This window comes from Pelodiscus sinensis, chromosome 21, assembly GCF_049634645.1.
Source record: "Pelodiscus sinensis isolate JC-2024 chromosome 21, ASM4963464v1, whole genome shotgun sequence".
Lineage (NCBI taxonomy): Eukaryota > Metazoa > Chordata > Testudines > Trionychidae > Pelodiscus > Pelodiscus sinensis.
In genome coordinates, this window is record NC_134731.1 from 1,469,912 (window position 1) to 1,496,249 (window position 26,338).

General features: G+C 73.5%; 1 protein-coding gene across 1 annotated transcript; it reads right to left on the reverse strand.

The window, feature by feature from the left end:
• Positions 1 to 780: 780 nt before the first annotated feature.
• BLTP2 (bridge-like lipid transfer protein family member 2) lies at positions 781 to 24,224 on the reverse strand. The gene is made up of 36 exons (XM_075904506.1): positions 24,069 to 24,224; positions 23,873 to 23,991; positions 23,421 to 23,481; positions 21,356 to 21,548; positions 21,114 to 21,213; positions 20,684 to 20,808; positions 20,508 to 20,575; positions 19,421 to 19,569; positions 19,009 to 19,127; positions 18,611 to 18,774; positions 18,179 to 18,443; positions 16,566 to 16,771; positions 15,179 to 16,226; positions 14,373 to 14,564; positions 13,771 to 13,973; positions 13,576 to 13,694; positions 13,298 to 13,500; positions 12,951 to 13,141; positions 12,775 to 12,874; positions 12,190 to 12,392; positions 11,626 to 11,908; positions 10,252 to 10,409; positions 8,712 to 8,918; positions 8,394 to 8,493; positions 8,103 to 8,285; positions 7,791 to 7,912; positions 7,567 to 7,722; positions 6,015 to 6,136; positions 4,572 to 4,752; positions 4,057 to 4,143; positions 3,862 to 3,972; positions 3,636 to 3,771; positions 3,073 to 3,197; positions 2,771 to 2,872; positions 2,270 to 2,404; positions 781 to 1,354 (listed from the first exon to the last, which is right to left on the reverse strand). Exons 1-36 carry the CDS (start codon positions 24,099 to 24,101, stop codon positions 1,172 to 1,174), a joined length of 6,252 nt encoding a protein of 2,083 aa, XP_075760621.1. The 5' UTR covers positions 24,102 to 24,224; the 3' UTR covers positions 781 to 1,171.
• Positions 24,225 to 26,338: the final 2,114 nt, after the last annotated feature.

The window sequence follows — 26,338 nt, forward strand, 5'->3', positions numbered from 1 at the left end:
TGGATCTGGAAGGCGGGGGCCTGCCAGGAACGGGGCCGCCAGGCTGGATCCGGAAGGAGGGGGCCTGCCTGGAATGGGGCTGCCAGGCTGGATCCGGAAGGAGGGGGCCTGCCTGGAATGGGGCTGCCAGGCTGGATCCGGAAGGCAGGGGCCTGCCAGGAACGGGGCCGCCAGGCTGGATCCGGAAGGAGGGGCCCTGCCTGGAATGGGGCTGCCAGGCTGGATCCGGAAGGCAGGGGCCTGCCAGGAACGGGGCCGCCAGGCTGGATCCGGAAGGAGGGGCCCTGCCTGGAATGGGGCTGCCAGGCTGGATCCGGAAGGAGGGGGCCTGCCAGGAACGGGGCTGCCAGGCTGGATCCGGAAGGCAGGGGCCTGCCAGGAACGGGGCCGCCAGGCTGGATCCGGAAGGAGGGGGCCTGCCTGGAATGGGGCTGCCAGGCTGGATCTGGAAGGCGGGGCCCTGCCAGGAACGGGGCCGCCAGGCTGGATCCGGAAGGCGGGGGCCTGCCAGGAACGGGGCCGCCAGGCTGGATCCCGAGGGCAGGGCCCTGCCAGGAACGGGGCCACCCGCCTGGATCCGGAAGGCGGGGCCCTGCCAGAGGCTGCCAACCACACCCCCAGGAACAGCCCAGAGCGCGAGGCAGCCCACGGGCTGCAGGGCAAGGCCGCTCAGAAGGCCGCGAGGCTCCAGCGTCGCCAAGGGATGGTCGCTGTCCTGGGGGAGTGGCCCAGGCTGGGCCCTGCTGGGGAACTGACCAGTAACACCAGGACAGAGATGGGTCCAAATTAAAAACTCTTATTTAAATTCTCCTCGGTGCCCGCTCCCCACGGGACCCGGGCTGGAGCCGCCGCGCTGCGGTGCAGACAGTGCGCTCGGCAGCAGCCCCCGCGCAGGACGCCCCGTGATCCCGAAGAGCCCCCCGCTACCCCGCCTCTGTGCAAATGAAAACAGCCCGGCCGACGCAGCCGCCCCAGCGCCCGTCACTGGGGAGCCTCCCTGCTGCCAGGCCGCCCGCTGGCGGGACAGGGCTCTGCCCGCGCCATCGGTCTGGCCCCACGGCCGGGCTGGGCCGCCGAGAGCCCGCCACCTAGACAAAGTTGCTGGCTGCGTGCCAGCTCAGTTGCCCAGGGGCCTTGTGCCCAAGTCCCTTCCTGGCCAGCCGGTGTGGCCCTATTTGCGCCGGCTGAAGATGGACTTCTTGCCGGGGTTCTTCTCGCCCACACTCAGGCCGATGAGCAACCGCGCCTTCTCGTCCTCCTCCTGCTGCTGGATGGTCCCGTCCGGCTTGCTCTCCAGCTTCCCCCGGGCCTCCGCCCCGGCAGCCGGCTTCAGACGCAGCTTCTCCTTGATCACCTGCACGAGACGACAGCGCGGGAACTGCAGCCTTGCGGCGTGCACAGGAGCGCTGGGAACCAGCCCGAGGTTCGCACGCGGCGCCGGCGCTAGCCCGTCTGCCGCCACTCGCCAGAGCGGGGCGGCCCCGCGAGAGTCCCGCAAACAGCCCCCCAGAGCGCAGCCAACAGCGCTGGGAACCGTTACAAGGGGACAGAACGTCTCGCTGTGCCTATCCCTCCAGGGGCGCCCACGTGTGCACTGCTGCCTACAGCTGGGGCCTCCTCATCTCGCAAGCGATCTCTTGGCATTGAAAACGGGTGAGAATGGGCAGCAGAGATGATGAGGGGGTGGAACGGCTGCCATAGGGAGGGAGATTAATGAGAGTGGGACTTTTCAGCTTGGAAAAGAGGCGACTGGGGGGGATACGATAGAGGTCTATAAAATCATGACGGGTGTGGAAGAAGCGAATAAGTAAAAGTTATTTAAATTAACAGGCAGCAGGTTTAAAACAAACCAAAGGAAGTTTTTCTTCACACAGCGCGCAGTCAACCTGTGGAACTCCTCGCCAGAGGAGGCTGTGAAGGCCAGAACTTTAACAGGGTTCAAGAAAGAGCTTAATATAGTCATGGAGTATAGGCCCATCAATGGCGGTTAGCCAGGATGGGCCTCTGTGGGTCAGGGTCTGGGAATGGGCAACGGGGGAGGGATCACGTGAGGATTCCCAGTTCTGTTCCCTCCCCCTGGGGCACCCGGCCTTGGCCGCTGTGGGCAGAGGGGGCCCTGGGCAAGATGGACCCAGTGTAGCCGTTCTGCTCTCGACGCCCCAGCATGACTGATGGGAGGGGGCCATAACCCAGTGCCAACAGCTGCCTCCAGAGTGCCCCAAGCACCGGGGGCCCCGAGGGGCTCCTGTGAGCCGGGCCGGGCCCTTACCTGTGCCACCAGCGCCTTGCGGCTGTCCCGCTTCACAGCCATGGCGAAGTCCAGCCAGGTCCACGTGTTGTTGTGATACTCCAGGCAGGGCAGCACCAGGTTCAGGTCGCCCCAGTCCACGCTGTTCTTCTCGCCCTGCGCCAGACGCCGTGTCAGACCCCTGGCTGGGCTCCCAGCGAGACCCAGCAGCCAGAACCCCTGGGCTCCGGGGCACACGGGACCCAGGGCAGGGAGCTGTGGGGCAGCGCCCTCTTCCCCGCTGCCCACGGCTCAGGGCGAGGCCTGGTCCCCAGCCAACCACGTGGAAGTGAGAGCGCAGGAAGAAGGCCCCCGGCAGCAGCCAGAGCCCCAGGGCAGAGGGGAGGCAGAAAATGAACTTCAGGTTGGAGATTCTGTTCCTGCACATGCCACGGCTCCCCTCCCCGCCACGCCCACAGCTCCGCCCTCCCCAGCCCCCTGGGGCTGCCCCGCCCCGGGCACCGGGCTGAGGCTGGTGCTGACCTTGTAGCTGACGCAGAGAGGCACTTGGGGGATCTTGATGTAGATGAAGGAGTTGTTCATGGCCGCACGCTCCTTCATCTTGTCAATGTCGTCCACAGGGTGCTGGGAGGGACAGAGCCACCGTCAGCAGAGCCAGCAAAGGGGACGAGGCGCACGGCTGGGCACTGGGTTCCTCTCCCCCTGCCAGGCCTGTTCTGCCCGTGCTGCTCAGCGTGCAAGGGGAGCTTTGCAGGCCCACGGGGGAGCCCCCCAGCCCGGGGCCAGGACTCCCCAGACGAGGGGACGGGCGGCAGGGCGGATACCTCGGGGGCTTTCCGGAAGGACCTCCTGACCCCTGTCGTCCGGTTCAGTCCCTGGGTCACTCCTTTGCCCGGGCCCAGCGAGTCGTCAGCCGCAATCAGCTGCCTCGGCTTCACCACCGGCATGCCTGGGAGAGAGAGACGAGCGCTGGGGCCGTGGGCACCTCCCCGCTATGAGCAGGCGCTGGATTTCCAGCCCCCCCGGCTCGGCTGAGGCGCCCTCTCTGCTCAGAGCTCGTCCTCTCTGGGGCGGAGCTCCACCCCCTGCGCCTGGCCCTCATTGCTGACCCCTTCCGTGGCCCTCGGCCTTCCGGAGCCCCAGCCCAGCGCCAACAGCAGACACAGCCCAGGGCTGCACCCGCCCCCTCCCCGCTTTCCAGAGCACGTTGCCCCAAACGCGAGAGCTGCCCTCCTGGCTGGGGATCAACGCTGCTCTCGAGAACTGCCCTGTCCCACCGCCGGCGCTGGATCCAGGGACGCTGCGACGCGGAGCCCTCGCCGCCACCCCCCTGGGGGCCCCCTGGGCGGCCGGCGTGCGCCAGCATTGCACTGCCCAGCACACTCACCCGTCGTCACCAGCTTGGACTTGTCCTCCTCGTCCCCCAGCTCCTCCTCCTCCACGCTGCGCCCGGGGAAGAAGAAGCCCATCATGCGGTGGAAGAACTGGTGGGTGAGCTGGATGGTCAGGGGCACCACGTTCACCTGCAGGAGGAGGCGCCGGTCAGGGCCAGCGCCCGCGGACCCGCAGGGGCCCCCCGCTGCTCCAGCGCCCCAGCCCCCTCACAGCCTCACCTCGAAGTGCTCCTTGATGGAGATGCCTCCCACCGGGGGCCGCACCTTGCTGAAGATGCGCAGCGCCAGCTGCCGGCCCGACTGGCAGGAGCTCTGTGGGCGCAGCACCACCTGCGGGGCACGGGAGGCAGAGGTGGGCGGAGGCAGCCGCAGGCCCAGCGCGTCGGGTTCTGCCCGGGCAGGGCTGGCACCTACCTTGTAGATGGCGTTGGGCAGCAGGTTGTTCATTGTCACCCAGCCCAGCTCCAGGAGGTGCTCGGCCGTGTCGTCCGACTTGTTCACCTGCAGAAGAGCCATCAGGCGAGGGAGCCGCGCAGGGGCCGGGGCCGCACGCAGCAGGGGACACGGAGCAGGGGACACGCAGCAGGGGACACGCAGCAGGGGACACGCAGCAGGGGACACGCAGCAGGGGACACGGAGCAGGGCGTCCCGGCTTTGCTGTCCTGGCCACGTCGCCCTGCTTCATGTCCGCTGCTGCCACTGAGTGTGGGGCGGACCCCTGGTGCCAACCCAGGCACCTCGGCTGAGGGGAGAGGTGGGCGGAGAGCAGAGCAGGGGGGTAGGAGGGAGGCGGGGGCAGGGTGAGGGGAGATGTGGGGCGGGGGCAGAGCAAGAGCAGGGGAAGGGAGCGGGGGGCGGTTCCTCCCACCTCTCCTTCCCACAGGGGAGCCCCTGTGCCCCCCAGGCGGGCACCTGGTCCCGGCCGGTACCTTGCTGTAGAGGAAGCGCTGCAGCTCCAGCTCCGCGATGCCCAGCTGCCCGTCCTCCTCGGTGAGGCGCCAGCGCGCCTGGGCAAAGTAGAACTCGGTGCGCCGGGCCACGCTGACGTCCTCCGGCGGCTTGCGCAGCTCCATCTTGTTGGCCCGCTGCAGCTGGAAATCTTTGAAGCACCTGCCCGAGTGGGCGAGGGAGCCGTGAGAGCCGGCCCGGAAGCAGAGCTGGGCGCTGTGGCTCCGGGGAATGGGGCTCGGGGCCAGGGCTCTGGGGAATGGGGCTCGGGGCCGGGGCTCTGGGGGCTGGGGAATGGGGCTCGGGGCCGGGGCTCTGGGGAATGGGGCTCGGGGCCAGGGCTCTGGGGGCTGGGGAATGGGGCTCAGGGCCGGGGCTCTGGGGGCTGGGGAATGGGGCTCGGGGCCGGGGCTCTGGGGAATGGGGCTCGGGGCCGGGGCTCTGGGGAATGGGGTTCGGGGCCGGGTCTCTGGGGGATGGGGAATGGGGCTCTGGGGGATGGGGACTGGGGAATGGGGCTCAGGGCCGGGGCTCTGGGGGCTGGGGAATGGGGCTCAGGGCCGGGGCTCTGGGGGATGGGGAATGGGGCTCGGGGCCGGGGCTCTGGGGAATGGGGCTCGGGGCCGGGGCTCTGGGGAATGGGGTTCGGGGCCGGGTCTCTGGGGGATGGGGAATGGGGCTCTGGGGGATGGGGAATGGGGCTCTGGGGGATGGGGAATGGGGCTCGGGGCCAGGGCTCTGGGGAATGGGGCTCGGGGCCGGGGCTCTGGGGAATGGGGCTCGGGGCCGGGGCTCTGGGGGATGGGGAATGGGGCTCGGGGGGATGGGGAATGGGGCTCGGGGCCAGGGCTCTGGGGAATGGGGCTCGGGGCCGGGTCTCTGGGGGATGGGGAATGGGGCTCGGGGCCAGGGCTCTGGGAATGGGGCTCGGGCCGGGTCTCTGGGGGATGGGGAATGGGGCTCGGGGCCGGGGCTCTGGGGGCTGGGGAATGGGGCTCGGGGCCAGGGCTCTGGGGAATGGGGCTCGGGGCCAGGGCTCTGGGGAATGGGGCTCGGGGCCGGGTCTCTGGGGAATGGGGCTCGGGGCCAGGGCTCTGGGGAATGGGGCTCGGGGCCAGGGCTCTGGGGAATGGGGCTCGGGGCCGGGGCTCTGGGGAATGGGGCTCGGGGCCGGGGCTCTGGGGAATGGGGCTCGGGGCCGGGGCTCTGGGGAATGGGGCTCGGGGCCGGGGCTCTGGGGAATGGGGCTCGGGGCCGGGGCTCTGGGGAATGGGGCTCGGGGCCGGGGCTCTGGGGAATGGGGCTCGGGGCCGGGGCTCTGGGGAATGGGGCTCGGGGCCGGGGCTCTGGGGGATGGGGAATGGGGCTGGGGAATGGGGCTCGTGGCTCGGGCCAGCCCCTCCCTGCTCCGCAGGGGCTGCTACCTGATGAGGATGTTCAGCTCTTCGCTCTCCAGCTGCAGATCCGCCTTCTCCCGGCTCAGCTGGAGCTGCAGCTTCTGGTTCAGCTCCAGCAGGTTCTCGTTCTTGCTGTCGTCCTGCAGAGACTGGAGCGCCGGCACCCGTCAGCCCCCCCCCGGCCCGAGCAGAGCCCCCCCCGGAGCCTGCGCCCGCCCAGCCCGAGCAGAGCCCCCCCCCGGAGTCCGCCCCCCCCGGCCTGAGCAGAGCCCCCCCCGGAGCCTGCCCCCGCCCGGCCCGAGCAGAGCCCCCCCCCCCGGAGTCCGCCCCCCCCCGGCCTGAGCAGAGCCTCCACCCCCCCCGGAGTCCGCCCCCCCCCGGCCTGAGCAGAGCCCCCCCCGGAGCCTGCCCCCGCCCGGCCCGAGCAGAGCCCCCCCCCCCGGAGCCTGCCCCCGCCCGGCCCGAGCAGAGCCCCCCCCCCCCGGAGCCTGCCCCCGCCGGCCTGAGCAGAGCCGCCCCCCCGGAGCCTGCCCCCGCCCGGACCCGAGCAGAGCCCCCCCCCCCCGGAGCCTGCCCCCGCCGGCCCGAGCAGAGCCGCCCCCCCCCCGGAGCCTGCCCCCGCCGGCCTGAGCAGAGCCCCCCCCGGAGCCTGCCCCCGCCCGGCCCGAGCAGAGCCCCCCCCGGAGCCTGCCCCCGCCCGGCCCGAGCAGAGCCCCCCCCCCCGGAGTCCGCCCCCCCCCGGCCCGAGCAGAGCCCCCCACCGGAGCCTGCCCCCGCCCGGCCCGAGCAGAGCCCCCCCCCGGAGCCTGCCCCCGCCTGGCCTGAGCAGAGCCCCCCCCCCGGAGTCCGCCCCCCCCCCCGGCCCGAGCAGAGCCCCCCCCCCGGAGTCCGCCCCCCCCCGGCCTGAGCAGAGCCCCCCCCCGGAGCCTGCCCCCGCCCGGCCCGAGCAGAGCCCCCCCCCCCGGAGTCCGCCCCCCCCCGGCCTGAGCAGAGCCCCCCCCCGGAGCCTGCCCCCGCCTGGCCCGAGCAGAGCCCCCCCCCGGAGCCTGCCCCCGCCTGGCCCGAGCAGAGCCCCCCCCCCGGAGCCTGCCCCCGCCTGGCCCGAGCAGAGCCTCCGCCCCCCCCCCGGCCTGAGCAGAGCCCCCCCCCCGGAGCCTGCCCCCGCCTGGCCCGAGCAGAGCCCCCCCCCCCCCCCGGCCTGAGCAGAGCCCCCCCCGGAGCCTGCGCCCGCCTGGCCCGAGCAGAGCCTCCGCCCCCCCCCGGCCTGAGCAGAGCCGCCCCCCCGGAGCCTGCGCCCGCCTGGCCCGAGCAGAGCCCCCCCCCCCCCCCGGAGGCTGCCCCCGCCCGGCCCTAGCAGAGCCCCCCCCCGGAGGCCGCCCCCGCCCGGCCCTAGCAGAGCCCCCCCCCGGAGGCCGCCCCCGCCCGGCCCTAGCAGAGCCCCCCCAGAGCAGAGCCCCCCACCACCCAGCCTCCAACAGAGCCGCCCCTGGAGCCCACCGCAGTCTGGCCGGAGCAGAGCCCCCCCAGAGCCCCCCGACCTGCCCCCACCTGGCTCAAACAGAGCCCCGCCCGCCCGCACCTTCACCACGGAGTACATCTGCTTCTCCAGCTGGCGGATGCGGGCCACGTGCTGCCGCACGGCCTCCTGCAGGTGCAGGATGCTGCTGCGCTGCTCCTCGGGGTTGCTGGAGATCTCCAGCTGGAAGCGCACCCTCTGCTTCTTCTCGCTGTGCTCCTGCGGGCAGAGACGGGCGGGTGAGGGGTGGCGGGGGGGCGCCCGTGCGCCCCCCGGGCCCCCGCTACCTTGCGCTTGGGCTCCACGTGCAGCAGCAGGTTGTTGACGATGTCCAGGATCATGGCGTACTGCGCCGGGTTGGTGGAGATCTCCAGGTCGTGGTGGATCAGCGTGAAAGTGTCGACAGCTCCTGGGGAGAGACGAGAGGCAGGGTGGGGCGGGGCAGGCCAAGGGGAGCCTGACTGGCCCCCGCGGGCGCCGACAAACCCGCTGCTCTGCCTCTGAGCTGGGCTTCGCCGGAGCAGGCCCCGAGCCGGGCCCCTCCCTGCGCGTGCAGGGCAGAGCCGCCCGCAGAGACCGCGCCCAGCGCCGGCCCGCACCCTCCTGTTTCTTCAGCAGGTCCTCCTTCTCCGCCTGGGCGGGGGCCTCGGGGGGCTTGATCTGCGTGGCCAGCTCGGGGTCGATGTCGTGGCTGTAGCTGATGTAGTACATGCGGCAGCTGCAGCGGGAGATGACCCTCTGCACCTGCTGGGGCTGCTGGGCTTCCGAGGGGTGGTTCCAGTCTGGGGGCAAACGGGCGGCTGTCAGGGCCAGGCCGCAGGCAGCCTGTGGGGGGAGGCTCTGGGGTGGGGAACCCCCCGCGTCCACACGAGCCGGCTCGCCGTGCTGACCTGTGGTGGTGCTGACCATGCCGCCCACGGCCTGCCCGCTCTCCATCAGCTCCTGCACCGAGTCCAGGCTCCTCTGCCGATGCTCCTCGATGTTCTTCACCTGGCGCAGGAGGGAGGAGGCTGGTGACGCCCCAGAGCCAGCAGGCTGGAGGGCGTGTCCCGGGGGCTGGCCTGGCAGCCTCTCCCCCAGCTGCTGGCTCTGGGAACCTGCCCGGCTGTGGCTTTAAGAGGCCCCAGGGCTGCCTCTCGGGCCGTGGCCGATACAGCCCCCCACGTGGCACTGGAGAGCCCTGCCCCCACCCCAGCGGAGCGCCTCACCTCCAGCCACAGCTGGCCGTCCTCCCGCTCGGTGGGGCTGCTCTCAGTGGTGGCGAAGTACTGCATGCCGTCCAGCAGGCAGGTCCACGAGGTCTTCTGCTTCAGGCAGTCTCCGTACCAGGCGGGGTGGTGCTGGCACTGCAGGAGCTGGGCCTTGGCAGCCGACACAATCACGCAGCCCTCCGTTTCTGCACCCCGCAGCACCATCTGCGGGAGGACAGGCCCCTCAGAGACCCTGCCAGCTCCCAAGCCGGGAGACAAACCAGAGCAAGGAGGGCCTGCAGCATCTGCCCCAGTGGCACGGCCAGGGAAAGACACAGCTCAGTGACCACTGTGCCCAGCAAGGGGTGCTGTGGGGCGACTCCCTGGCCTCTCCCCACAAGGGGCACTGTGGGGAGTGGGGCAGGAGGGGGCTGTGGAGCAAGCACCTGGCCTCTCGCAGGGGGGGTGCTGAGAGGCGAATTCCTGGCCTCTCCCAGCAGGGGGCGCTGAGGGGCGAGTTCCTGGCCTCTCCCAGCAGGGGGCGCTGAGGGGGCGAGTTCCTGGCCTCTCCCAGCAGGGGGCGCTGAGGGGCGAGTTCCTGGCCTCTCCCAGCAGGGGGCGCTGAGGGGCGAGTTCCTGGCCTCTCCCAGCAGGGGGCACTGTGGGGAGTGGGGCAGGAGGGGGCTGTGGAGCAAGCACCTGGCCTCTTGCAGCAGGGAGTGCTGAGGGGCGAATTCCTGGCCTCTCCCAGCAGGGAGCGCTGAGGGGCGAGTTCCTGGCCTCTCCCAGCAGGGGGCACTGTGGGGAGTGGGGCAGGAGGGGGCTGTGGAGCAAGCACCTGGCCTCTCCCAGCAGGGGGCGCTGAGGGGCGAGTTCCTGGCCTCTCCCAGCAGGGGGCACTGTGGGGAGTGGGGCAGGAAGGGGCTGTGGAGCAAGCACCTGGCCTCTCCCAGCAGGGGGCGCTGAGGGGCGAGTGCCTGGCCTCTCCCAGCAGGGGGCGCTGAGGGGCGAGTGCCTGGCCTCTCCCAGCAGGGGGCGCTGAGGGGCGAGTTCCTGGCCTCTCCCAGCAGGGGGCGCTGAGGGGCGAGTTCCTGGCCTCTCCCAGCAGGGGGCGCTGAGGGGCGAGTTCCTGGCCTCTCCCAGCAGGGGGCGCTGAGGGGCGAGTTCCTGGCCTCTCCCAGCAGGGGGCGCTGAGGGGCGAGTTCCTGGCCTCGCCCAGCAGGGGGCGCTGAGGGGCGAGTTCCTGGCCTCTCCCAGCAGGGGGCGCTGAGGGGCGAGTTCCTGGCCTCTCCCAGCAGGGGGCGCTGAGGGGCGAGTTCCTGGCCTCTCCCAGCAGGGGGCGCTGAGGGGCGAGTTCCTGGCCTCTCCCAGCAGGGGGCGCTGAGGGGCGAGTTCCTGGCCTCTCCCAGCAGGGGGCGCTGAGGGACCAGTTCCTGGCCTCTCCCAGCAGGGGGCGCTGAGGGGCGAGTTCCTGGCCTCGCCCAGCAGGGGGCGCTGAGGGGCGAGTTCCTGGCCTCGCCCAGCAGGGGGCGGGGGCAGGAGGCGCTGCAGGGGGCACCTGGCAGTTGACCAGCTCGAGGAGGCAGTTGCGGGTGAAGATGTCGTCGGTCTGGCAGGCGGCGATCCCGCACAGCTGCTCGCTGGCCCCCGACTCCTCCTCCGTGAAGACCACGAACTTATCTGTCTCCTCAATGAGTTTCTGCAGCATGTAGGCCCCTAGGGAGCATAGGTGGGGGAGGGGGGAGAGAGTCAGGGCGGGGATGGGGGGGCCAGGCACCACAGGGGGGAGCCAACAGGGGGCAGGGGAGTCAGGGGATGGGGGAGCCGGCACCGGGGGAGGCCCTGGGGAGCCGACGGGCGGCGGGGAGTCGGGATGGGGGCCGGGCACCGGCGGGAGGCCCTGGGGAGCCGACGGGCGGCGGGGAGTCGGGATGGGGGCCGGGCGGCGGGGAGTCGGGATGGGAGCCGGGCACCGGGGGGGAGGCCCTGGGGAGCCGACGGGCGGCGGGGAGTCGGGATGGGGGCCGGGCGGCGGGGAGTCGGGATGGGGGCCGGGCACCGGGGGGAGGCCGTGGGGAGCCGACGGGCGGCAGGGAGTCGGGATGGGGGCCGGGCACCGGGGGGAGGCCGTGGGGAGCCGACGGGCGGCGGGGAGTCGGGATGGGGGCCGGGCACCGGGGGGAGGCCGTGGGGAGCCGACGGGCGGCGGGGAGTCGGGATGGGGGCCGGGCACCGGGGGGAGGCCGTGGGGAGCCGACGGGCGGCGGGGAGTCGGGATGGGGGCCGGGCACCGGGGGGAGGCCCTGGGGAGCCGACGGGCGGCGGGGAGTCGGGATGGGGGCCGGGCACCGGGGGGAGGCCGTGGGGAGCCGACGGGCGGCGGGGAGTCGGGATGGGGGCCGGGCACCGGGGGGAGGCCGTGGGGAGCCGACGGGCGGCGGGGAGTCGGGATGGGGGCCGGGCACCGGGGGGAGGCCCTGGGGAGCCGACGGGCGGCGGGGAGTCGGGATGGGGGCCGGGCACCGGGGGGAGGCCCTGGGGAGCCGACGGGCGGCGGGGAGTCGGGATGGGGGCCGGGCACCGGCGGGAGGCCCTGGGGAGCCGACGGGCGGCAGGGAGTCGGGATGGGGGCCGGGCACCGGGGGAGGCCCTGGGGAGCCGACGGGCGGCGGGGAGTCGGGATGGGGGCCGGGCACCGGGGGGAGGCCCTGGGGAGCCGACGGGCGGCGGGGAGTCGGGAAGGGGGCCGGGCACCGGGGGGGAGGCCCTGGGGAGCCGACGGGCGGCGGGGAGTCGGGAAGGGGGCCGGGCACCGGGGGGAGGCCCTGGGGAGCCGACGGGTGGCGGGGAGTCGGGAAGGGGGCCGGGCACCGGGGGGACAGGCGAAGGAGCTGTCCAATGTGGGGCAGGGACCCGGCGGCTGGGCACTCACCCCCCGAGGGGCCCCGCTCGCTGGCAGTGCCCGTCCGTCTCTGCGGGGGAAGGGCAGCGGACAGCGGGCGCCGTTTCAGCTTCTTGGCTTGCAGCTGGGTGTCGACCTTGAGCCCTTTCAGCGCCTCGGTGGACAGGTTGCGCTTGAGCACGGCCGCCTTCTTGTAGCCGTCGTAGAGGCCGAAGGCGATGTCCCGGTTGGTGGTGGTCCAGGACGCCCGCAGGTCCACCAGGTGCAGCTGGTGCGTGTGGAAGGCGTCGGCCCCGTCCCGCATGCTCAGCTCCTGCGACCAAGCCAGGTCAGACACGGGGCAGAGCAGCCCCCGGCTCCCACCCCCAGCCCAGCCCTGCGGGCCGTGGGCACCCAACCCCGGCCACGGCCCCTCTGGGAGCCAGGGCCGCCTGGGCTGCCATCGGAGAGGGACAGCAGCCGCACCCAAGGCTGCCAAGACTGCGGCCTGTGGCCCAGCGCCCCGCCCCGCCCCGCCCCAGGGCCCCCCGCCGAAGGCTCGTGCCGCTGCGCCAGGCTAGGCCACGGTGCCCCTCCCCCGTGAGCCGGCGGCACCTCTTCGGCCGTGCGGTTGCTGTGCCGCTGGTAGGTGAGGGAGGACAGGCTCAGCAGGTGGGTCTTCTTCACCCGCGCGTCCAGCCGGTGGTCGGCGCTCTCCTCGCAGGGCGAGGCCATGAGGTGCACCGTGACGGAGCCCAGGTCGCTCCCCATCTGCGTGACGCTCCACTCCGAGATGAGCCGCCGCATCACCGTGCCAGCTGGGGAGGGGCAGGTTAGTGAGCCAGGGACCTGCCCCGCCCCTGCCCCGCCCCTCACCGTGAGCCCCGCCCCTGCCCCGCCCCTCACCGTGAGCCCCGTCCCTCACCGTAAGCCCCGCCCCTCACCGTGAGCCCCGTCCCTCACCGTAAGCCCCGCCCCTGCCCCTCACCGTGTGCCCCGCCCCTCACCGTGAGCCCCGCCCCTGCCCCGCCCCTCACCGTGTGCCCCGCCCCTGCCCCACCCCTCACCGTGAACCCTGTCCCTCACTGTGAGCCCCGCCCCTGCCCCTCACCGTGTGCCCCGCCCCCTACCCCGCCCCTCACCGTGAGCCCCGCCCCTGCCCCGCCCCTCACCGTGAGCCCCGCCCCGCCCCTGCCTCACCTTGGGGGATGAGGCGCTGCGTCCCACGCGTGAACACGTGCCCCTGGCCGCACTCCAGCTGGACCCCGCGCTGCTGGGCAAAGGAGGCCCAGTAATGCACCTGGGGGCACAGACACGGGCGCTGAGAGGCCGCCCCCCGGGCCGCAGGGCGCCGGGGGAGGCCCAGCCCCGCTCACCTGCAGCTGGGGGAAGAGCGCCGTGTAGGACAGCTGCTTGTAGTGCTGCCCTAGCTTCTTCTTGCCGGGCTTCATGTTGTGGAAGAGCTTCCCGCGGCAGATGGGGCGCGTCACGCTGGTCCAGGTGGCCCAGAAGTTCTGCATCCACCTCAGGGTGCTGCTGTAGAGCAGGATCCGGGGCTGCGAGAGCTCTGAGAGCAACACACGTCAGCACTGGGCCCCGGGCTCCTCCGGCCACCCCGCCACCCCGCCACGGCTCAGCCCCGAGTGCGTGGCCAGGGCAGGGGTCTCCCCAATGAACAGCCCCCCAGCTCCGGGCAAGGCCGGGCCCCGCAGGCCTCACTCACCCCCCGGGCGGGCCAGGTCCATGCGGATGGAGAGGTTGAGGTTCTCGGAGCGGAAGGCCCGGTAGGAGTCATGGTGCTGCCCCACGAAGCTGGGGGCGCGCAGCACCACGCCGTGGTGGTCCTGGGGGTTCCCGTGGCAGAGCCACTGCAGGTCCAGGGTCATGCACAGCTCGGGCAGGTGCAGGAAGCAGCAGTCGTCGTACCTGCGCAGGGAGCAGGGGTGGGTCGCTGGCAGGCTCCGCCCCCGCCCCCCGCCCCCGGCCCCCACCGACACTCACTTGGAGGCCGTGCGGACGTTGACGTCCAGGTCGCCCTTGAAGACGAACTGGCCGGGTCTCCAGTGGAAGGCCAGGTGGCTCCACTCCCAGTGCATGTTCTCCGTGGTGTTGTAGGGGTCCTGTGGGGGGCAGGTGGGGTGAGAGCAGCACACGGCAGCCCTGGGCAGGCTCTCGGGGCCAGCCCTCACGGCTCACCTCGGCGGCCAGCTGGTGCAGGTTGGCCTGCTCGATGTCCAGGTGCCAGTCCCCGTGCAGCAGCAGGCGGCTTTTGTCCCACCAGGGCAGGGGCGGGCTGGGGTCCTCCGAGGCCTTGGTGAGGAGATCCACGCACTGGCCAATCAGGGTCCAGGCCGGGTCCCAGCAGGGCCCCCACACGATGGTGCACTGCAGGATCTCCGCTGGGGACAGACAGTGGCTCAGGACAGCTGCCTGCTGCCCCAGACACAGGCTGGCCCCAGGGCCCGTCTCCCACCCCCCCACTCCGCTGCACGAGAACAAGCCGGCTTCACCCCCACCGCCCAAGGAGGGCAGCACCTGCCCCCTGGCTCCTGGAGCCTAAAGCCTGGTCCAGGGCGCCAGGGGTAAATGGGCAGGACCCACACGATCATCCCGCAACCCCCAAGCAGCCCGGCCTGGCCAGAAGGAAACCTACCCCATGCACATGGCCCGGCAGCAGGGCCCTGTCCGCCCCCAGCGTCACGCCGCCGGCAGGCTCAGGGCTCCCACAGGCCATGGTTCTCTGTGCCCCGTAGGCCTGGGGCCCACTGGGAGCATCGGGGCCCCCCGAGCCCACTTACAGTGGAAGTCGTGGTAGAACTTCAAGGGAGGCATGTTCCTGTCCACGGCCGTGTCCCCCCACGGTGCCCCGAGCTTCAGCAGCTGGCGCCGGCGGGAGCAGGCCTGGCCGCTCTGCTCCGTCCCGACCAGCCGGCCCGAGAGCCGCCAGTCCCGGATCTCAAACAGGTAGCGGGGGTAGTCCCGGATGCGCACTGCGGGGAGAGCCGGAGGCCGCGCTGACCGGGGCAGCCTGCACTCGCCCAGCCCTGCGGTCGGGGGCAGGCCAGGCCTCCAGGGAAGTGCCCCCTGCTGGATCAGGAGGGGCCCTGCGGCGGGGAACCCCAGTGCTCCGCCCGCCCACGGCCCGGGGACATCGCGCCGACAGGGAGCCTGCGCTGTTAATTAGCAGCCACCTGCAGTCGCGGAGCCTCGTGAATTCGAATCGCTGAGTCGACCAGTCGCTGGTCCCCGGGGGCGGGGCCGGCAGCCCGCGTGCTCCCCGTCGCTCCGCACTGCTGCCTCTGGGGCAGCGCGGGGGGCCAGGCGGGGGCTGGTCCGCGAGGGGAGCGGCTTTAAAAACCAGCTCCTCATCGCCTGGGGGTCCAGACCCAGCATGAGCCCTGAGCCGGGCTGCCTGGCCCCTGGCTCCCAAGACACTGGAAATGCAGAGCGGCAGGGCCCGGACCCCATGCAAGCGGGACTGGCCTGGCTGCCAGGCAGCCTGCTAAGCGCGTACTGGGGGGGCATCCAGGCTACAGCAGGGCTGCTCCGCTTTGGAAGCCCCAGTGACGCCGCACGTGCCGAGGGCCGCCCCAGGCGCACTCACCCAAGAAGGTCTGGACGCTGCCCTTCAGCATGCGGCACCACTGGGTGACCAGGGCCAGCCCCTCGGGCGGGAAGGGGCTGGCGCTGTCCAGGTCTCTCAGCTGCTCCAGGACGCGCTCCTGCCCGTGGAAGGACTCGTCGGCCAGGGCCGCCAGCTCCAGGCCGGAGAGGGTCCAGGTGAGCAGGGCCCTGCGCATGGGCGTGTTGGCGTAGAGGCGCCGGGAGCGCTGGATGTAGATCTCGATGTTCTTCCTCTCCAGCGAGGCGTACAGCTCCTCGATCTTGCGGGCGGGCAGCAGCTCGCCGTGCTGCTTGCGCAGCGCCGCCACCTTGGCGTCCAGCAGCTGCAGCCGCTTGGCGCTCTCCTTGCCCTCGTCCTTCAGCAGCTCGTAGTTGTCCCGCAGTTTCACCTCGAAGACGTCGTCCAGGAAGACCCAGGAAAAGCGCTGCACCTTGAGCAGGAGGTCAGGGGGCAGGGCCGGGCTGGGGGGGCGGCCCCGGCGGTGCAGGCCTCTCAGCCACTTCTGCACGCCCACGGCCTCGTCCAGCGCGCGGGAGACGTCGTACTGGTAGGGCAGCTCCACGGCCGCGCTGGCGCAGGAGAAGGCCCACACGCGGTTGCGCAAGGTGCGCAGGGAGGGGAAGGGGCTGCGATGCAGGATCATCTCCTCCAGCTCCGGCACCAGCTGCACCTCCACCTCCTTGAGGCTGAAGATGCTGTGGCCGTCCAGGCCGGCGGCCAGCTCGGGGCAGTAGGCGTGGAGGGCGCCGCCGTGCCGGCTCACCGAGGCCCGCTCCACCGCCAGGCTGATGTAGTTGGACTCCGAGACGAAGGCCGTGACCTTGGCTGAGCTCAGCTCCAGCGTCAGGTTAAAGACTCTCTTTGCGGGCGCCTGATCCTGCTGCTCCGGGGGCAGGGAGGGGGCGCCCCTTCGGCCCAGGGTGCCCTGCAGCAGGTCCCGGCACTGGAGCGTGGTCAGGACGTGCTCGTACAGGTACATGTGGTCGGGTGGGCTCCACAGCACGGTCAGGCCCTCGCCACACTGGACCTAGGGTACAGAAGGGGCAAGCACCTGGATCTCTGCTCTCCCAGCAGCCCTCAGCCCGCCCTGGCGGCCAAGTGCCTGGGGCTAGGCCTGGGCCAGCCAGGAGCCAAGCCAGGCCAGACCCAGCGGGGGCCGGGGCCGAGCGAGCTCCCCCACTGCATTGCCAGCCTGCCCTGAATCCCCCTTCCAGTGCCCCTGCGGAGGGCTGCAGCAGAGGCCTCTGGCCACAGGGCAGGGTGTGCCGTGGGGGGACGGCCTGGGCTGACCCTCCCCGAGTCAGGTGCTCTTGGATAGGCCCCAGGCACGTGTTCCGCCTGGCCCGCACGCCGGGCCCAGCCCTACCTCCAGGGAGTGGATGCTGCTGTGGTAGGTGAGGCAGAGCATGGAGAGGCTGACGAGAGGGCTGCGGATGGCGGGGGCTTTGCAGCAGGGCTGCATCTTCTCAGAAATGCTCTTCACCAAGGCCAGCGCCAGGCCCTGGACGCTGACCGTGCAGCTCTCGGCACTGCCCAGGGCAGTCAGTGTGTCCAGCCGCACCGCCGAGGCACCTGGCAGAGACGGGGCGTCACCTGCGGGGCAGCACACGGCCCAGCCCTGGCACCCGCCAGCACGAGCTCGCGCAGGGAGAACCAGCGGCTGCTGACACCCAGGAGAGCACACAGAGACCTTCCCCTGCAGCAAAGGGCTGGTGGCACCCAGGAGGCAAGGGAGCGGGGGCTGCTGAGAGCCAGGAGCCCCTGTGATGGATGGTGGGCAGCTGGGGGCAGGAGTGGGCAGGCAGGGGTGGGCAGTGTGGATGGTCAGGGGCAAGCAGCAGGAGCAGGCAGTGTGGGAGGGTGGGCAGTGTGGGTGGGCAGGCAGCATGGGCGGGCGGGGGCAGGCAGCGTGGGCAGAAAGGCAGCATGGGCAGGCAGAGATGGGCAGTGTGGCCGGGTGGGAAGCGTGGACAGGCGGGCGGCGTGGGCGGGCAGCGTGGGTAGGCAGGCAGCATGGGCGGGCAGCATGGACAGGCGGGCGGCGTGGGTGGGAAGCGTGGGCGGGCAGCATGGACAGGCGGGCGGTGTGGGTGGGAAGCGTGGGCGGGCAGCGTGGACAGGCGGGCGGTGTGGGCGGGAAGCGTGGGTAGGCAGGCAGCGTGGGCGGGCAGCGTGGACAGGCGGGCGGCGTGGGTGGGAAGCGTGGGTGGGTAGGCAGGCAGCGTGGGCGGGCAGCGTGGACAGGCGGGCGGCGTGGGCGGGAAGCGTGGGTGGGTAGGCAGGCAGCGTGGGCGGGCAGCGTGGACAGGCGGGCGGCGTGGGCGGGAAGCGTGGGTAGGCGGGCGGCGTGGGCGGGCAGCGTGGGTAGGCGGGCGGCGTGGGCGGGCAGCGTGGGTAGGCGGGCGGCGTGGGCGGGCAGCGTGGGTAGGCGGGCGGCGTGGGCGGGCAGCGTGGGTAGGCAGGCGGCGTGGGCGGGCAGCGTGGGTAGGCGGGCAGCGTGGGTAGGCGGGCGGCGTGGGCGGGAAGCGTGGGTAGACGGGCGGCGTGGGCGGGCAGCGTGGGTAGGCGGGCGGCGTGGGCGGGCAGCGTGGGTAGGCAGGCGGCGTGGGCGGGCAGCGTGGGTAGGCAGGCGGCGTGGGCGGGCAGCGTGGGTAGGCGGGCGGCTGTGGGCGGGAAGCGTGGGTAGGCGGGCGGCGTGGGCGGGAAGCGTGGGTAGGCGGGCGGCGTGGGCGGGCAGCGTGGGTAGGCAGGCAGCGTGGGCGGGCAGCGTGGGTAGGCAGGCAGCGTGGGCGGGCAGGAAACCGAGAGCCAGCAGCTGTTTCCGGGTCTCTAAGGAGGAAAGGCGGGTTTGCCCTTCGGGAGAAAGCCCAAATGCCTACAGAGGCCTCCTGCCTCCCTCCGGCTGGCACTGCGGGTCCTGTGGCACGGCTGCCCATGCCCTGGCACTGCCCCCTCCCCTGCAGCCCCCCCGTCACTCACCCACGAGGCTGGACAGCCTGAACAGGTTCACATCCTCCACTTTCAGGTCGACCTTCCAGAGCAGGCCCATGGACTCTGCCGGGGAGGCGGCCGGCTCAGCTGGGGGCTCCGCCTGGCTGGCCCCGGGGTGCAGCAGGGTCAGCACCCTGGAGAGGCACTGGGTGCAGGTATCCGACGATTCCACCTGCAGCCCCTGGATGGTGCAGTCCAGGAAGAGCGTGTCCGCCTGGGCGCTGGACGTGCCCAGGGGCTGGTTGTAGCTGCCCTGTGGGGGGCACAACCCAGTCACTGGCTGGCAGCTCCTCATGCCCTGCCCCAAACCCAGCCCCACGGCCCCGCGCAGGGTCTGGGGAAGGCAATGCCCCTCCCCCCCCCCCCCGCTGCTTCACCATGGAGCCAGGCCCAGGCTTGCTGCCCTGCTCAGCCCCTCACCTGCAGGCTGAAGGAGTCCAGGATCAGGGCCTCTCCCCACACGTGCATGCTGGGCGGGTGCGGGGCCCTCTGGATGTGCGAGTCGGTGCCCACGCGCCAGCACAGATGGTCGATGATCAGCACTGCCCGCTGGTGCACGCTCTGGGGGCGCAGGTGCTGGTAGTCTGCAGGCACAGAGCAGGAGGGGAGCACGGCGGGGGACCCAGTTGCTACCACTCAGGGGCACAGGGCTGAGCATTCCCCTTGCCCCAGGGGACAAGCCTGCCCTAGAGCCGGGCAGCAGGGGACGGCCGCCGAGGCGTGCCCAGCCAGGCTGCAGGGCCCCCACCCGCGTCCCCAGAGAGCTGGGGTCCCGAGCCAAGGCAGAGCAGCCCAGGCCACTGGCCACAGGCTCCTACCTGCAGAGACGGCAGAGAAGCCCAGAGCGAAGGGCGGCGTGTCCCCCAGCTGCACCGAGAGGCTGACGTTGGACAGGGAGGCAGAGAGGATGATGGGAGCCAGGATCTGGGGGTAGCTCCTGCCAGAGGGCGAGGCGGGCCAGGCATGAGCCAGGAGCACAGCCTGGCCGCAGGGCCCGCGCACGCTGAGCGGGAGTCAGGGGTCGCCACACACAGACCTCCGGGGCCCGCCTGTAGGCTTCCAGCTCACCGCCGGCCATGGGGCGCAGCAAGGGGAGTCCCTCAGCCACAGCCCCATTTCCTGCTTCCTCTGGAGCAGGCCTGCCCCGAGCCAGCCGCCAGGCAGGGCCCCCGCCGCGCCGCTCTCCCCACACGGGGCGGAACCGGCGGGCACCAGCCAGCCCACACGTACCTTGCCCTGTGGCTCTGGAGGGGGGCCGGCGCCCCGGGGCCCCAGCACTCCTGGGCCAGCCTGGTGAACCAGTGGGAGAACTCCTGGTGGCGGTAGTGCACGATGCAGGTGTTGAGCAGCACCGCGGCAGACAGGTCTATGGCCGTGACCTAGAGCCAGGACCCGGGAGGCGTGAGCAAGATCCTGGCCCGGCAGCAGGCCCAGCCAGCACCATTGGGCGGCATGGCTGGAGGCAGCACGGCTGGGGAGCGCATGGTGAGGGGCTGAGGGGGCCACATGGCTGGGGGTGCCATGGCTGGGGACTGGGGGTGGCATGGCCGGGGGCTGGGGGTGCCATGGCCGAGGGCTGGGGGCAGCAGGGCCGGGGGCTGGGGGCGGGATGGCCGGGGGCTGGGGGCAGCAGGGCAGGGGACTGGGGGAGGCAGGGCCAAGGGTTGGGGGCGGGATGGCCGGGGGCCGGGGGCTGGGGGCGCCGGGGCCGGGGCCTGGGGGGGGCAGGGCCGGGCGCTGGGGGCGGCAGGGCCGGGGGCTGGGGGCGCAGGGCCGGGGGCGCCAGGGCCGGGGGCTGGGGGCGCCAGGGCCGGGCGCTGGGGGCGCAGGGCCGGGGGCTGGGGGGGCAGGGGCTGGGGGGGGCAGGGCCGGGGGCTGGGGGGGGCAGGGCTGGGGGCGGCAGGGCTGGGGGCTGGGGGGGGCAGGGCCGGGGGCGGCAGGGCCGGGGGTTGGGGGGGCAGGGCCAGGGGCCGGGGGGGCAGGGCCGGGGGCCGGGGGGGGGCAGGGCCAGGGGCTGGGGGGGCAGGGCCGGGGGCGCAGGGCCGGGGGCCGGGGGGGGCAGGGCCAGGGGCCGGGGGGGGCAGGGCCAGGGGCTGGGGGGGCAGGGCTGGGGGCCGGGGGGAGTAGGGGGGGTGCAGGGCCGGGGGCCGGGGGGGGGTGCAGGGCCAGGGGCCGGGGGGGGCAGGGCCAGGGGCGGCAGGGCCGGGGGCCGGGGGGGGCAGGGCCAGGGGCCGGGGGGGCAGGGCCGGGGGCCGGGGGGGGCAGGGCCGGGGGCCGGGGGGGCGGGCGCCAGGACACACCGCTGGGCCGCGCTCACCTGCACGCTGGCTTTCAGGGAGCTGAGGCACACGATGCGCTGGCGGGTCTGGGACAGCAGCAGGCCGTCTGGGGGGAAGGGGCGGCAGGTCATCACCAAGTCAGATCGCTCCCCTCCCCCTCCCCGGCCCCCCCGCAGCCCCCCGGTGCCGCCCTGGGCCCCCGCCCCCCACTCGCCTTCCAGCAGCAGCTCGGAGCTCATCTGGCCCAGGTCGGAGGTGGCCGTGAAGCTCCGCAGGGGGAGTTGCTCCTCATCTCGCTGGTACAGGAACCGCAGCAGCTTCAGGCTCCATGTGAGGTGCCTGGACCCACAAGAACCGGAGCTGGACCAAGCCCCAGGAGCCGTGGCTCCAGGCCCTGCCCCCGCCCGCTCGGCCTAGCAGAGCATTCCCCCACAGCCAAGGGACGCCCAGGCCAAGCTCATCCTGCCCCGGCATCTCTGCCTCCCCCGGAGCTGCCCAGCCTGCTGGCTGCAGGCCCTCGGGGCGGGAACGCCCAGCCAAGGGGTGGCAGGAGAGCGTGGGGGGGAGGGGTAGCAAGGCAGCTGGGCTGGGCATTAGGGCCCGCAGCGGGGCCGGGCCAGGCCTCCCTCCCGCCCCCCCGTTACCTCTGCTGGCTGTTCACGGACAGCACCACGCTGGTGTTCTCCAGCTCCACCTTCAGCTTGCTGGGGACAAGCTGCCGAGCCGGCGGGGCCTTCCCGAGGCCTGGAAGCAAGGGACAGACCTGCTCAGAATCTCACCCCACCCACGGCCTGGCCGGGACCCAGGCCCACACAGCCCGCCCCGCTCTCAGGGCCCAGGGTCCCGGGGCACCCCCAGGCCCTTCCCAGGGCGGTGACTGGCTGACCTGAGTCTCCTGCGCTTCTCCGCCTCACGCCGCTGGCTGCCTGGCGCAGCAGCTCGCTGCAGAACAGCCCCTCGTGCAGCTCGCCGTGCAGGGTCCACACGCCCAGGCTGACGCCCACCAGCCGCCCTTGGCTCACGCTGGCTTCCATGGAGCAGGTGAGCGCCAGCGCCAGCTCTGCCAGGCACGTGTCATCCTGCGGGGCACAGAGGCCGAGGAAAGGCCGCGCGGTCACAGGCAGGCAGCCCGCAGATGATGGGGCGACTTCTCGTCACTCCCTGTATGTGCCAACTGGCCACCCATGCAGAGAGCAGGACCCTACGGCCCGAGGCCACCAGTGTCGCTCGCTGGGCTCCAGGGCGGGGAAGTCAAACCCTACGTTTAACCGGGTAACCGAGAAAACGGGGGGCGGGCAGGCTGGAGTGGCCCTGTCTGCGTCATGCCCGGGCCACGCTCTGCTGACAGGGGCTGCTCTGGCTGGCCTGGAGTGCGCCCAGCCCGTGGCGGGCCCCCCGGGGCTGGCCTGGAGTGCGCCCAGCCCGTGGCGGGCCCCCCGGGGCTGGCCTGGAGTGCGCCCAGCCCGTGGCGGGCCCCCCGGGGCTGGCCTGGAGTGCGCCCAGCCCGTGGCGGGCCCCCCGGGGCTGGCCTGGAGTGCGCCCAGCCCGTGGCGGGCCCCCCGGGGCTGGCCTGGAGTGCGCCCAGCCCGTGGCGGGCCCCCCCGGGGCTGGCCTGGAGTGCGCCCAGCCCGTGGCGGGCCCCCCGGGGCTGGCCTGGAGTGCGCCCAGCCCGTGGCGGGCCCCCCGGGGCTGGCCTGGAGTGCGCCCAGCCCGTGGCGGGCCCCCCGGGGCTGGCCTGGAGTGCGCCCTGCCCGTGGCGGGCCCCCCGGGGCTGGCCTGGAGTGCGCCCAGCCCGTGGCGGGCCCCCCGGGGTTGGCCTGGAGTGCGCCCAGCCCGTGGCGGGCCCCCCGGGGCTGGCCTGGAGTGCGCCCAGCCCGTGGCGGGCCCCCCGGGGCTGGCCTGGAGTGCGCCCAGCCCGTGGCGGGCCCCCCGGGGCTGGCCTGGAGTGCGCCCAGCCCGTGGCGGGCCCCCCGGGGCTGGCCTGGAGTGCGCCCAGCCCGTGGCGGGCCCCCCCGGGGCTGGCCTGGAGTGCGCCCAGCCCGTGGCGGGCCCCCCGGGGCTGGCCTGGAGTGCGCCCAGCCCGTGGCGGGCTCCCCGGGGCTGGCCTGGAGTGCGCCCAGCCCGTGGCGGGCCCCCCGGGGCTGGCCTGGAGTGCGCCCAGCCCGTGGCGGGCCCCCCGGGGCTGGCCTGGAGTGCGCCCAGCCCGTGGCGGGCCCCCCGGGGCTGGCCTGGAGTGCGCCCAGCCCGTGGCGGGCCCTCCGGGGCTGGCCTGGAGTGCGCCCAGCCCGTGGCGGGCTCCCCGGGGCTGGCCTGGAGTGCGCCCAGCCCGTGGCGGGCCCTCCGGGGCTGGCCTGGAGTGCGCCCAGCCCGTGGCGGGCTCCCCGGGGCTGGCCTGGAGTGCGCCCAGCCCGTGGCGGGCCCCCCGGGGCTGGCCTGGAGTGCGCTCTACCCGTGGCGGGCTCCCCGGGGCTGGCCTGGAGTGCGCCCAGCCCGTGGCGGGCCCCCCGGGGCTGGCCTGGAGTGCGCCCAGCCCGTGGCGGGCCCCCCGGGGCTGGCCTGGAGTGCGCCCAGCCCGTGGCGGGCTCCCCGGGGCTGGCCTGGAGTGCGCTCTACCCGTGGCGGGCCCCCCGGGGCTGGCCTGGAGTGCGCTCTACCCGTGGCGGGCCCCCCGGGGCTGGCCTGGAGTGCGCCCAGCCCGTGGCGGGCTCCCCGGGGCTGGCCTGGAGTGCGCCCAGCCCGTGGCGGGCTCCCCGGGGCTGGCCTGGAGTGCGCCCAGCCCGTGGCGGGCTCCCCGGGGCTGGCCTGGAATGTGCTCTGCCTGCAGCGGGCCCCCCGGGGCTGGAGTGCCAGACCCGTGATTCCCTCTGTGCCGCCCGGCAGCACGCCATGCCAGGCTCAGGCACTGGGCAGCATGAGCTCCCTAAGAGCGGGCGCCCTGCCTGGATACTCACCAGCTGGCTGCTCTTCAGCACCTTGCTGTTCACCTGGGCCAGGCTCACCTCGCAGTCCAGGCTATGGGGAGAGCAGAAGGAAGCTCAGAGCAGACCTGCCAGACACAGAGGGGCCTGCAGCCCCCCAGCCGGGTCCTTCCAACCTGGGATCTGTGCTCCAGCCCCTGCTCCCATGCAGAGCGTCTCCCTACAACTGGGCCATACAGGAGGAGGCTGCCCAGGGCTGGATGGTCCCAGTCCCTGGCGGAAGAGGTGAGGGTGCCAGGCTCCTGGCGCGCCCTCCAGCGACCTGCTGACTAAGGAGGGGCGGAAGCTCAGGATCTGTGCAGCCCGTGGGGGGTGGGGGATCAGGCCAGCGCCTGTGGAAAGCAGGCGCCCAGCCCAGCCCTACAGGGCCAGCACAAAGCTGGTACCCAGCCTTGGTCCCACGCGGGAGAGCCAGCGGGAGTTACCGCTTCCCGTCGCTGGCCACCAGCAGGCGCGTCCTGGTGACCTGGGTGTGCCACAGGGACTCGGAGGCAGCCACGTGCAGAACCATGATGTTGACGGACTCGACGTGGACTGAGAAGATCTGCAAGCAAGAGGGCCACAGTGAGAAGCATCTGCCCCCCGCCCGCCCTCCTCCTTCCATCCAGCCCACAGACTCACCTGACTCAGGACTCTCAGCAGGGAGGGCTTCATGGACAAGTGCCCCCCACTCTCCACTCTGCTGCCCTCCGGGGTGGCCCCAGGGGGGGTGGGCCCTGCCCCGGTGTCTTCTGGAGATCCACACGGACCCGCACCTCGCCAAAGCACAGCGCAAGGTAACGTCTGCACAGAAGAACAGCATTACTGCCGCTCTGCAAGGGCCCTGCCCGACACCAGCTCGGGGCCCATGTGGCCGGCCCCTGCACGGCCAAGGGAGGCTGGGCAGGACACGCCGGTGCCCAGGGACAGCCGGTCTCTCCTTACGGCAGGGGGACCGGCCCTGCCACAGCAGGCTAAACTCCACAGGCAGAGCGGGGAGATCCTGGCCAGGGGAGCCCCTCCAGGCACAGGAAGGACCCAGGGCGGGTACTTACGGCAGCTCATGGCTCAAGAGCTTACTGGAGAGCCAGACGCTGTCAATCTCCTGCAAGGGGACAAAAGGAAGTCAGCGGAGCTAGAGTCCACCCCTACTAGCGGTGGGGCTAAGCATGACGGGCGAGGGCCAGAGGCGGGGCTAGGCGCGAGGGGCGAGGGCCAGAGGCGGGGCTAGGCGCGAGGGGCGAGGGCCAGAGGCGGGGGCTAGGCGCGAGGGGGCGAGGGCTAGAGGCGGGGCTAGGCGCGAGGGGCGAGGGCTAGAAGCGGGGCGAGAGGCGAGGGGCGAGGGCCAGAGGCGGGGCTAGGTGCGAGGGGCGAGGGCCAGAGGCGGGGCTAGGCGCGAGGGGCGAGGGCCAGAGGCGGGGCTAGGCGCGAGGGGCGAGGGCCAGAGGCGGGGCTAGGCGCGAGGGGCGAGGGCCAGAGGCGGGGCTAGGCGCGAGGGGCGAGGGCCAGAGGCGGGGCTAGGCGCGAGGGGCGAGGGCCCGTGGCGGGGCTAGGCGAGGGGCGAGGGCCAGAGGCGGGGCTAGGCGCGAGGGGCGAGGGCCAGAGGCAGGGCTAGGCGCGAGGGGCGAGGGCCAGAGGCGGGGCTAGGCGCGAGGGGCGAGGGCTAGAGGCGGGGCTAGGCGCGAGGGGCGAGGGCCAGAGGCGGGGCTAGGCGCGAGGGGCGAGGGCCAGTGGCGGGGCTAGGCGCGAGGGGCGAGGGCTAGAGGCGGGGGCTAGGTGCGAGGGGCGAGGGCTAGAGGCGGGGCTAGGCGCGAGGGGCGAGGGCCAGAGGCGGGGCTAGGCGCGAGGGGCGAGGGCTAGAGGCGGGGCTAGGCGCGAGGGGCGAGGGCTAGAGGCGGGGCTAGGCGCGAGGGGCGAGGGCCAGTGGCGGGGCTAGGCGCGAGGGGCGAGGGCTAGAGGCGGGGCTAGGTGCGAGGGGCGAGGCCAGTGGCGGGGCTAGGTGCGAGGGGCGAGGGCTAGAGGCGGGGCTAGGTGTGAGGGGCGAGGGCCAGTGGCGGGGCTAGGCGCGAGGGGCGAGGGCCAGAGGCGGGGCTAGGCGCGAGGGCGAGGGCTAGAGGCGGGGCTAGGCGCGAGGGGCGAGGGCTAGAGGCGGGGCTAGGTGTGAGGGGCGAGGGCTAGAGGCGGGGCTAGGTGTGAGGGGCGAGGGCCAGTGGCGGGGCTAGGCGCGAGGGGCGAGGGCCAGAGGCAGGGCTAGGCGCGAGGGGCGAGGGCTAGAGGCGGGGCTAGGCGCGAGGGGCGAGGGCCAGAGGCGGGGCTAGGCGCGAGGGGCGAGGGCCAGAGGCAGGGCTAGGCGCGAGGGGCGAGGGCTAGAGGCGGGGCTAGGCGCGAGGGGCGAGGGCCAGTGGCGGGGCTAGGCGCGAGGGGCGAGGGCCAGAGGCAGGGCTAGGCGCGAGGGGCGAGGGCTAGAGGCGGGGCTAGGTGCGAGGGGCGAGGGCTAGAGGCGGGGCTAGGCGCGAGGGGCGAGGGCCAGAGGCGGGGCTAGGCGCGAGGGGCGAGGGCCAGTGGCGGGGCTAGGCGCGAGGGGCGAGGGCCAGAGGCAGGGCTAGGCGCGAGGGGCGAGGGCTAGAGGCGGGGCTAGGTGCGAGGGGCGAGGGCCAGAGGCGGGGCGAGGGGCGAGGGCCAGAGGCGGGGCGAGGGGCTCGGTTCAGCAGAGGGGGTAGGCGCGAGGGACTAGCCAGGTGGGGCCATGCTCCGGGGCTGCACGAGCCGTTGCAGGGGAGTCCGAGAGCCTCGGCGGGTCTGCGGGGAGGGCAGGGCCCTCCTGGCAGCTGGAGGAGCCGAGCCCCGACCCTCCGAGCGCCACCGGAGCCCACCACGGTCTGCTGCTCCTGCTGGAACTTCAGGCTGATGTT